The following is a 12,131-nucleotide window of genomic DNA, read 5'->3' on the forward strand; positions in this document are numbered from 1 at the left end:
GTCGAAAGAAATTTTAGTTTGAACAGCGATGCCTCGTGCTAGTGATATTGACGGATTTTATTTTAATGACGGCTGATGTCGATACCAATGGAGGTTCAATTTTGCTCTGTATTATGCAGTTTCTGTTTAACTTTTTGTTAATTCTTGCAAAAGTTTAATTGTGACCATAGAATTTCCACTATCTTACACATCCCATGTAAAATTCAAATGAATCTACTAGAAAGTGTTAAAAGTCCAATGTTAAACTGATGGTTTATATTTGGTTTTAAATGATTCATTGCAATACAGGTCCAGAAACTGGGTACTTCACAATTGTCACGTTATTTTTGATGTCAATTTGCTACAATTCTGGTGCAGAATAAATTCATCCATATATTATCACACAAAGCATCCAACTCTCCAATAGAAAACTGCACTTCAAGTGAAGGCGTCATTATTAATATTTTAATAGGCTTAGGTGTCTTTTGAAATTAGTGTTCAGTACGAGTGTCTTTAATCTACCCCCTCCCCAATCATGGGGGAAAGAAAAATGAAGAGTCACTTCCAAAAAACACTGTAAATTTCACGCGCCCGATGTTGTGGGACCTATTGTGATGCACATGCACCACCTGGCACTCACACATGCACAGAAGATAAAAGATGTTCACGTCCAGCAACAGACCTGTGAATACTGACTTTTGCACATTTGGCCTCTACACAGGATGTCTGTGCCCCACTGAGGTCTGTGCCCGAGGTGGCTGCCTAATGGTAACATCAGCCTTGGCCGCATCTGTTCCCAGGACGAGACCTACCATGCCAGGACATCCCAAATGCCCCCTTTCTTTGATAAGCAAGGATTCCCCCTTGTCATTGATTAGGACTGCACCCGTATCTCAACCACTTCCCTTACCAAAAAGAACGAGGACAGAATCACTCTTGTCCTCACTTTTCACGCCATCATCCTCCATATCTGACACACTATCATCCAACACTTCCAACAACTTCAGCATGATTCCACTGCCAGCCACATTATCCTCTCTCCTCTCCAATGTGGGGATAAGTTTCTCCAATAATCCCTAGAAGATTCCTTCCTCCCGAGTCACCCTTCCACCTCCTCTTGCAATTCCTACTGGAACCACAGAATGTCCAAAATTTGGCCTCATATCTTCTCCCTCACCTCAATCCAGAGCCATAAATAGCAATTCTTTGCTCATGATCCCAACATCTTCAGATTTTCTGTTTCTCTTCATTTGCCTGTCGAAGTGGCTCTTAAATGTGATTGTTGTATCTGCTTCCACACCATGCAACAGCAGATGGTAGGTGAGCTAATTCATGACACACAGAAGGAAAGTAGCACAACAAAGAGAAAAGATTCAAAGGGAGTGATAACCATGGCTGGTTCAGTGCAAGTTAAGGACATTAAGCTGAAAAAGAATACCTTTAGTGGTAAACTGACAACCAGTAAATGCAGAAACCAGCAAGCTGATACAGAATATGGAGAACACCGAATAGCACTGAACAGGCTCCTTCAGTCCACCATGATGTACAGACCTATAGAAACGTACTCCACCTCAATCTAACCCTTCCCAACCACACAACCCATAATCCTCTATTTTCTTACACTTAAAATGTGCCTATTTAAGTCTGTTCAATGTCCCCGTTGTACCAGCCTCCACCAACACTACTTTCTGACAGTTCCCTGAATTTTCCTCTGCTCTCCTTGAACTGCCCTAGGAAAGGGTGCTGGTCCACTCTCATATTCAGTCATCTCTCATCTCCATTGCTCGAAAGAGAAATGTCTTTGCTTAGTCACCCATTATTTATAAGACATGTTCTCCAATCCAGGCAACATCCGAAATTTCAATCTCAAAATTTCCACATTCTTCCTATAATGAGGTGACCAGGACTATAAGTATGGCCTAACCAGAGTTTTGCAAGATTACCTCACAGCTCTTGAACTCAATCCCCTAATGAAAGAAGCACAGCATACACAATCTTTAGGTTTTTTTAAAAAATTTAGACACAGTACGGTAACAGGCCATTTCCGCCTGCAAGTCTGTGCTGTCCAATTAACCTACAACCCCTGGTGCATTTCAAATGGTGTCCCCGGGGGAAGCCACTCCAGACATGGGGAGAACATAAAAACAATGAACCCCAGTCCCAATTGCTGGTAATGTAAAGGCACACTAACTGCTTATGCCAACTGTGATCAGCCTATCAACGTGTGTGGCAACCTTGAGGGATCTATCGACTTTGACTCTCTTTTCCTCCATATGCCTAAGATTTCTGCCGTTAACCACAAACTCCACCTTTTTGTTCGGACAGTTACCAACATTTTTCTAGACCTTGGTGAATGGCTTAAGTCCGAAATAACCATATAACCATTATCGGAGCGGAAACAGACCATGTTGGCCTTTCAAGTTCACACTGGTTCACTGATTTTGTGCACCCTCTAATGGTTCTGTATCTTGACCTCTGCACTGTTTGACCTGCTGAGTTTCTCTAGCTGTGTGCTTTTACTCCACCTTCAAGTTAGATCTTCCAAAGTGTATTATTTCACACTCTCCCAGGTTGAACTCCATCAGCCACTTCTCCACCTAATTCTGCATCCTGTCTTTATCACATTGTAACCTATATCAACCTACACCCTTCACAACATCTCTTACCTTCCTGTCATCTGTAAACTAACCAAAGTTTTATTTAGTTGCAACAAGAACTTCTTATTTTTTGACTCAATGTCCCACCCAATGAACCTTATGCCTTCTTTACCACCCTATCTACTTGTGTGGCTACTCTCCGGGATCTGTTGTCTTGAACCCCAGATCCCTCTGCACATTGAGGTTGTTCAGTTCCCTCTCGCATATTCCCCTTGCATTTGATCTCCCAAAGTACAACACCTTTTGATTCTCCTTGGAACAGAAAACTATTGGTATATTTATGACTGAATTAGATTTCTAATAAAAATGGGAATTGAGGATTACAGGGAAGGACAGGAAATGGATGTTGGATCAGTTGAGATCCTTTTGAATGATAGAGAAGGCCCCCAAGGAGTTGAATGACCTTGAACTGTTTTTTTTTGTCACTTATGGTGTTGATTAGTACTGACCATCTCTCTTTAATTCCTTATCTACTTTTCTTGAACACCTTGTTTATGAAATATTAAGTACCCAAGCAATTTTGAAACGTACATCATAATTCCTGTGAATAAATAACCTTTTTTCACCACTTTTAGTGCTTAAATCAATGTCTGTTTTGCTTTGTCTTATGTTGCCTGATGGCATCTAACCCTGTACCAAACACTCTCCTTTGTGTTCCTTATTCCTCTTACACCAAGTCAGTTGAGCTGCAACCCTTCCCGGCACACTTGCTGTTGATGGATGTATATGTTGATTTCCTTGGATTCCCTGTGGAGGAAGATGGCTCCTTTATTGGGCACACTGCCTGCAGCCATGGTAGAGCTACTGAACAAAGTCCAGCAAGTTCACCAACAGTCTTCACAATGTAAGTGACTGAAACAAGCAAAAAGCTCAACATATTATTGCCTGGTAATGACTTGAATGGGCACAGCAGAAACTGCTCTGTATGATTTTCACACACTTGCCTTTCTGCAAGATAAGAATGTTTTGACAAGCTGATGGATAAAGATGTTAACAATTACTAGTGACAGGAGAGGTCCCAGAAGATGGAAGAGTGACTAATATTGTACCTTTATTTAGAGGAAGAAATCCTGGGAATTCTAGGCCAGTAAGCCTCACATAAGTGATAGGGTTAATATTGGAAAATATACTTGGGGATAAGTGTTAGGCACATTTAGAAAGTCATTGGTCAGTTGAGGGATAGTCAGTATGGCTTTATGAAGGCCAGGGCATGTTTTACCAATTTGATTGAGGAGGTAACAAAAATGGTTGATGAGGATAGTGGATGTTGTCTATATGACCAAGTCCCTCATGGTAGGGCTGGTCCAGAAAGTGTCGATACCTGGGATCAGATGGATATGAAATTAGCTGGCACATGCATAGTGTGGAAGGCTGTTATTCAGGCTGAAGACCTGTGACCAATGGTGTTCTGTAGGAATCTGTTGGGACCCTGTTGTTCGTGTCATAGGAAAAGCTAATAGAACTAAAAAGAGACAATTTGCCTGTATTCAGACCTTAAAAGGAAGTGGCTTTTGAGATGTCAGAATTCAGCAAGCTCTGCAAGGATACAAACACCGCAAATATGGCACCTCTGTTCAATAAGGGAGAGGGATAAAATATGGTAAATTATAGGCCAGTTAGCTTAACATATTTTCTTGAAAAGATGCTGGTATCTATAATTAAAGAATAACTAGTCATTTAGAAACTTTAATGTAGTTAAACCAGTGAACACTTCCGCACAGAAACGACCTCTCGACCCATTAATCCGTGCTGAGCTATGATTGTCGAGTCTGATCTGCACTCAGCCCATATCCCTCCCATCCATGTACAGACCAAATGTTTCTTAAATGTCAAAATAGAGCTTGTTCCACGCTCCCACCACTCTGTGAGAGTAAGTTCCTCTTCATGTTCCCCCTAAACCTTTTACCAATCTGACTTATCCATACTATCTTGTAAAAAATTATACACAACTGAAATATAACCCTTTTTCAGTATAAAGGAAATCAAAGATTCAAATTTTGAAAAAGTAGGTAAAATCATCTCTTTACCATAATTATCTTTTATCAAAGCTCCAAATTGATCATACGCAAACAAAGAATTGACAGGTATATCAAATCTTTCTCTCAATTGATGAAAAGAAAGAAATTGCCCTTCGACAAAACAATCTTGTATTGTCTTTATACCTTTAGAATCCCAAATCTTTAAATGATTATTAAACATTGAAAAAGGAATAAGCTGATTATTATACAATGGAGTTAAAATTGATAATTCATCTTTCGACCCTAACACCCTGTTTTTTTTAATCCAAATCTTTAACAAATGTTTCAATATCGGCAGATCATATTGCTGTAACAAAATCAAATTCCAACGAAATATAAATTCATGTATCTCAACCCTAGGAATACACACCATCTCCACTTTAGCCCAGCTAGGAGGCAGATCTAAATCCATCAATCTACTAAAAAACTTCAACAGGGCCGCTTCATAATAGTTTTGAAAATGTGGTAATTGTAGTCCACCCAGTGCGTACTTCCATGTAAGTCTATGCAATGCCACTCAAGCTAATTTACCTTTCCATAAAAACTCTCACACTGCTTTATTCAAATCTTGAAAAAAGCCCTTAGAAAGTAAACAAGGTATTGACTGAAATAATATTGAATTCGAGGAAAAATATTCATTTTAATACAATTAACCCGACCAGTCAAAGTTAATGGAAGATCTTTCCACTTAATCAAATCTGCTTTAATCCATCTTAATATCGGTACATAATTTAATTGATATAATGATTGATCATTTGTATTCATAAACACACCTAAATATTTAATTTTATTTGTCCACCTTAATTTTGTAATAGTTTTAAATTCGGAATAATCTCCTACTCCAACTGGTAAAATTTAACTTTTATCCCAATTAACTTTATATCCCGATAATTCTCCAAATTTCAACAAACACTCTTGTAATTGTTTCAACAACCGTTCCGGGTCCATCAAGTAAACCAACACATCGTCCACAAATAAGTTAATTTTATAGTCTTCATTCTTAACCCTCATCCCTTTAATTTATTCATTTTGTCTAATAGCCTGAGCTAACAGTTCAATAACCAACGCAAATAAGGCTGGTGACAATGGGCAGCCCTGTTGAGCCCTCTTTCTTTCCATTCTTTCCATACCCATGTCCATTTCCATTTACCTTCCTCTTAGGAGGAGAATGCCCATTTCTTTGCAGTTCCGGCAAAGAATTAGCAAAAACCAAAGCATCATGATCATTCTCAAAGAATTGAGATTGAAAGTTTCCATAAAAAACCTTCAAAATTGCAGGATAATGAAGAGCAAACTTATAGCCTTTTCGCCACTAAACATCTTTGGCCATATTAAATTCTCATAATCTTCTAAAAACCTCTTGGCTCAAATCGGCATAAAAAACACTGTTATTTTGAACCATTAATGAAGATTGATTCTGCCGTGCTTTCTGTACCGCTATACGTTGAATCATTTCTCTATCTTGGTATTTTAAACAATGAACCAAGACTGCTCTTGGTGTTTGTCCTGGAAGTGGTTTTCTTCTCAGAGCTCTGAGCCCAATCCAATTTCAAGCCTTCAGGAAAAAACTCTTTACCCAGCACCTCTGGGATCCAATGCTTAAAAAATTTTATAGGATTGGAACCTTCAATGTCCTCTGGAAGACCAACTATTTTCACATTATTCCTTTGGCTTTGATTTTCCAATAAATCTCTTTTTTGAATTCCCCAATCTACAAAAGAACCTTCCATTTTTTCCATTATTTCTCTATTACGTTCCACCTGATTTTGATACTCAGAAAAGGATGTTTCAATTTTCTTAAAATTATCTTGTACAGTATCAACTGATTTTATACATCTATTAATATCACTCTTAACTACAGTCATTTCCTGTTCAGAGTTGACATTTCCTCACACAGGGTATTCATTTTTATTTTCATCTCCGTGAATCCTTGATTCATCTGTGTTGATATTTGTTTTGACATATTGTGCATTTGACAAGCAATCCCTTCCAAAGCAGTAAACACTGAATCCATCTCAGATTCCACCTCCACTTTTTGAGGTCTGTCTCCTTTAACTACAGGCTCCTCCTCCTGGACAAATTCCAATAAGGTAAATTCCTCTTCTTCCTCAGTCATCGTAAATCCTTTAGCTGAACGGCTGCGGGTCTGGACACCCGACGCCGGCACCCCAACCTCTTCGGGACATTGGCGTTTGGGCTCCCCCACAGCCCATACTTTATCCAGCAATTCTTGGACCTGGGATGCCCCACGCAAGACAGGCAATGCCGCCGGATGTGCAGGAGCGTCCTCCGACGCTATACTGCGCGCCCCCAGGCCGCCCAGGGAGGTCGCGGGTTCACGGGTCCCCTTGTCAACTGTGCCGCCCGCGAGCACGGCTTCATGTAAACGCGAGTTTGCAACGGCCAAGCTCACCAAAGTGTTGGCGCCATCTTGTGGAGGCAGGATCGGTGCCAAGGTCAAACTCGAATGGGCTGGGGTCCTCTGAGGCAGGTAGGCCTCAATTCTTCCGCACTTTTGTATAGTAATTTTTTTTGAAGTTGAGATTTAAATTTTTTCACATGAGATGCCATCATAAATCACTGTTATTTTAACAACTGTAAATATTAATTTTAACCACTTTTATGCTTTTTTAAAACCGGGTATTTAGTAATCCAGCTTGGGAAACGTGGAATACATGTCTTCCTTCTATGCCATCTTGCCACGCCCCTCCCCCCCCCCTCCCCAACTGCAATTTTTTTAGGAAACCAAGCAGGCAAGATAAGGAGATGCATTCAATTAACTGGAAATTCAATCAGCCATCAAAAAAAATTGAGGAGATAAATAAGTAAATAGATGGAAATAAAATAAATAAAGTTCTAAATAGTTTAAAACTGTAAAAGTAAATATTCTCAAAGGCAACACACTTCTGCTTGGTGAAGATGAGGGCAAACATTCAGCCAGCGGAGTGCCCCGGTCATGCCCTGCTTGCAGCAGCTGTTTGAATAAATTTTCAATAAAATTGTGTTTGAATTAAATTGCGGTGGCCAGGATGAAGAGCCGGCTGATTCCACTCACCACTGCAACCACTCTCCCAAAGTGACTCCCAGTTCCCACCTAATAATAGTCTATATCTTTATTAATTATTATTGTTGTTAGTAAAGCTTTATCTGTAAACTTGGGGAAGGTGTGGATTAATTATGATGGCGGCACGATTAATGTAGCGGCTAACGCAATGCTGTTACAGCATCAGTGACCAGAGTTCGAATTTAACTTCAGTAAATTAGAGGGATTATCTGATTAAAATTAAGTTTACAGAATTAAAGACCACAATGCTGATTTTTTTTTTCAAATTACTTTACATTTTGCAGTCTTTTGTCTTTTAAACTGTGTATTTTGAATGCAGGTGTATAAGTTGGGCATTGGAAGAATGAGGCTCAGTCAACCAGAAAATTCACATTTCCGGCATCCATGATTCCTATAGGAGCCAGATAATGGGAATTACTGTGTTTGAACTTTCAGATGAGGTGCTGCACGTGAGGCTGCTTAACAAGATGAGAGTATGTGGAATTGCAGGAGAGATGGGTGCCTGGGTAAACCATTGGATCTTCAGCAGGAAACAGTGGGAATAAAGGGATCCTATTCTGGTCGGCTACCAGTTACCACTGGTGTTCAGCAGTGTTCGGGGTCACTTCTTTTTACTTTGTATGTTTACAAATTTGGATTGTGGAATAAATGGCTTTGTGGCTAAGTTTGCAGATGATAGAAAGATAGACGGAGAGGCAGGTCATGATGTGGAAACTGGGACACTGCAGAGTGCTTGGATAGATTTCAGATTTATTGTCCGAGTACATCAATGATATCACATGCAACCTTGAGATTCCTTTTCCTGCAGGCACGATAGAATTACCACGAATTGGTAGTGCAAAAAATAAACTGTACACAACATAAAAGATAAACAAAGAACTGTAAACAATCTGACTGCACAATACAGAGAGAACAAAGAGAAAATCAATAACATGCACAAGTCAGAGTCCTTAAATGAGTCCCTGATTCAGTTTGTTGTTGAGGAGTCTGATGGTGGAGGGGGAGCAGCTGTACCTGAACCTGGTGGTGTGAGCCTTGTGGCACCGAGACCTCTTTCCTAGGAGAATGGCCATGTTGGAAAGTGTATGGTCGTGTACTCTGGCAGAAGGAATAAGAGGGCAGATTATGACTTGGGTGGGGAGAAAATTCAAAATTCGGAGGTGTAAAGGGATCCTCTTGCAGAATACCCTGAACGTTAACCTCCAGGTTGAGTCGGCGGTGAAGAGAGCAAATGCAATTTGGCTTTCATATCTGCAGGAGTAGGATACAAGAGCAGGGATGTGGTGTTGATACTCTTATCAGGCAGCCATTCTCAATAGGGACCCAACAACTCCCTTGGGGACACAGTGCATTGAAGTAAAAGCTTTATTTTCACCTCATATTACATAAATGATTTTTATGTAGTCTATAGGAGAGAAGAGCAGGGAAAAAAAACCTTGATTGCTTCCCAGGGAATGGGACCCATAAACTTTGAACAGAGTCTTAGCGGGAGCCATAGCCAAAGAAAGGTTGAGAATGGCTGTTACTCCAGTGAGGCCTCACTTGGGGAGTGGGCGACAATTTCAGGCTTCTTATTTAAGAAAGCAGATGCTGGCATTGGAGAAGGTTCAGAGAACATTTACAAGAATGATTCCTGGAATGAAGAGATTAGCATAAGAAGAATGTTTGACGGCTCTTGGACTGGACTCCTTAGAGTTCAGAAGAATGAGAAGGGATTTCATAGAAGCATTTTGTTTATTTAAAGGCCTGGTCAGGGTAGATGTGACAAAGTTGTTTCCCCCATGGTAGGGGTGTTTTAGGACAAGAGGGCACAACTTCAAGCTTCGAAGGCACCCATTTAAAACAGAGCATGCAGAGCAATTTCTTTAGCCAGAGGGAGGTGGACCTGTGGAATTTGCCACCATGGGTGGCTGTCGAGGCTAATATCATTGGATGCATTTAAGGAAGAGGTTGATAGGTATCTGAATAGTAAGGATATCGAAGGATATGGGGACAAGGTGGAGGAGTGGGGCTGAGTGGGAGAATGGATCATCTCATGATGAAATGGCGGAGTGGACAATGGGCCGAATGACCTGTTTCTGCTATATCATAGTCCATCCGTGTTGCTCTTGAATTCTAATATTTCTTCCTGCTGGACCACATGAAATATGCTGATGTGCAGCTGCTCCTTCTTCCAGTCAGAAAGCTATTTATCAGGTTGTGATGTTTGCATTCTCTGAGACCATGGATATCTTCGAGATCTGACTGATCCTCTCTGAATGTCCACGTAGAGCTGGTGCTACCTCATGGAGTTAATTCAAAATGGTTCCTTTGAGACTTGGTAAAGTAAGACCATCAGGCTGCAGCACAACTGGTCGGACCTCTGCCACAGAGCACCTTGGACCAGGTTTGATCTTGACCTCCAATGCTCTCTGTGTGGAGTTTGCACGTTCTCCATACGGTTCCCCCGGGTGCTTCGGTTTCCTCTCATCCTGTGCGGGTTGGTGGAACTGCTAATTGCCCTATGTGTAGGTGAGTATCTGGAATTAGAGGTTCACAATAACATAGGCAAAATAATAAAATGTAATTAGTATAAATATCTGGTGATGGTTAACACATCTTGAAAGGCCTGTTTCTGTGCTGCATCTCCATTAGATATGTGAACAGCATATCTAATGGAATGGTTAAGAAGGCCTGTGGCATGCCTGCCTTCATCGGTCAGGGCATAGAAGATAAAAGTTAGGATATTGTGTTGCAACTTTACAAAGTACTGGTAAGACCATACTTGGAGCATTATGTGTAATTTTGGATGTCACACTATAGGAAAATTATGATTGTACTGGACAGGGAATTTACCAGTATGTTGCCTGGATTGCAGGGCTTTAGATATGGGGAGAGATTGAATAGATATCAAAAATAGTAGGGCAAGAAGGTTTAAAGGTAGAGTTTGTAGGTTCTGAGTGCATTCGATCTGGTCATTAATGATTTTCCTTGTCTTGTGTTTTTCAGTGACGGATGAACTTCTTCTGATGTGAGTACTTTTGCTTGTACTTCTATCTGTGTTTTACTTCTGAAGCTCAGAAGCAACTATCAGACTTTGAAACTGGATTTCAAATGTGTTACTGTAATTCAGAATCACAATTTATTTTCACAAACAAGTCACGAAATTTGATGATTTGTGGCAGCGTCACAGAGCAAACATTCATATCAACTGCCTTACAACAATAAATAAAAGTATTGCACGAAATGTCAAAGTGAGGCCGTGTCTTTGGTTCATTGATCATTCAGGAATCTGATGGCAGTGGGGAAGCAGCTGTCCTTGTGTCGCTGGTGCTCATTTTCAGGCTCCTGTACTTTTTCCCCGATGGTAGTAGAGTGAAGAAGGTGGTGGGGCCCTTGAGGATAGAGACTGCTTTCTTAAGACACTGCCTCATGTAGTTGTCCTTGATGGAGTGAAGTCTGGTTCCCGTAATGTCACAGGCCGAGTTAACAACCTTCTGGAGCTTTTTTTTTGTCCAGTGCGTTGGCACCTCTGTACTAGACAGTGATGCAACCGGCCAGAATGCTCTCCACAATCTACCTGTAGAAATTTTCAGAGACTTTGGTGACGTACCTCACAAAGTATAGCCGCTGCAATTTATTCATCAGAACATCCATAGCTCCTTCAAAGTAGCAACATGGACAGTTGGAATGGTTAAGAAGGCCTGTGGCATGCCTGCCTTCATCGGTCAGGACATAGAATATAAAAGTTGGGATATTGTGTTGCAACTTAACAAAGTACTGGTAAGACCATACTTGGAGCATTATGTGTAATTTTGGATGTCACACTATAGGAAGAATATGATTGTACTGGAGAGGATGGAGAGGGAATTTACCAGTATGTTGCCTGGATTGCATGGCTTTAGATATGGGGAGAGATTGAATAGATATCAAAAATAGTAGGGCAAGAAGGTTTAAAGGGAGTTTGATGGAATTTTTTAACACAAAGAATGTTTGATATTTGGAAATTTATGTGATCCAAAAAATTCATCATAAAGCTGTTATCATTATTAGATTCAGAAGTATACAATCTGGAGTAAAATTCTCTAAAGATATCATTAATTTTAGAATGATCTGTAGTATCCATGCCATCATCCATCCAAATCTTAGTCATTTGTCTCTTACCAGCTATTCCTTTCAGTTGGTTGGCCTATGAATGTAAAATTGACTTCTACTCTTCAGAAGTTGCTGTTCAATGGGATAAGGAAAAAGATCAAATTTATCTTAAGTTCAACTCTCTTTTTATATAATTCAGAATTTTAAGTTATGCAGATATTAACAGTTGCTTTAAAGAACGTTTCGTTGTAGGTGACAACTTTTGACCTCATGAAATTAAGTGTTGGAGAGAAGACAGATTGTGGCATTTTGTTCTCAGTTTAAAGTAGTTTGGAAATC

At 40.2% G+C, this 12,131-nt stretch overlaps 1 protein-coding gene across 4 annotated transcripts in view; it reads left to right on the top strand.

Moving 5' to 3' along the window:
• The first annotated feature begins 6 nt into the window (after window positions 1–6).
• The window catches only part of zswim7 (zinc finger, SWIM-type containing 7), a 70,689-nt gene continuing 58,564 nt past the window's right edge, over window positions 7–12,131 (top strand). For all 4 annotated transcript variants that reach the window (XM_069912733.1, XM_069912734.1, XM_069912730.1 and 1 more), the window contains exons 1-2: window positions 7–3,480; window positions 10,707–10,728. In XM_069912733.1, the coding sequence (XP_069768834.1) occupies window positions 3,357–3,480; window positions 10,707–10,728 (146 nt within the window). In that variant the 5' untranslated portion in view covers window positions 7–3,356. The remainder of the gene's footprint in view (window positions 3,481–10,706; window positions 10,729–12,131) is intronic.

The sequence above is a fragment of the Narcine bancroftii genome, unplaced genomic scaffold (assembly GCF_036971445.1).
Source record: "Narcine bancroftii isolate sNarBan1 unplaced genomic scaffold, sNarBan1.hap1 Scaffold_211, whole genome shotgun sequence".
NCBI classification, from domain to species: Eukaryota; Metazoa; Chordata; class Chondrichthyes; order Torpediniformes; family Narcinidae; genus Narcine; species Narcine bancroftii.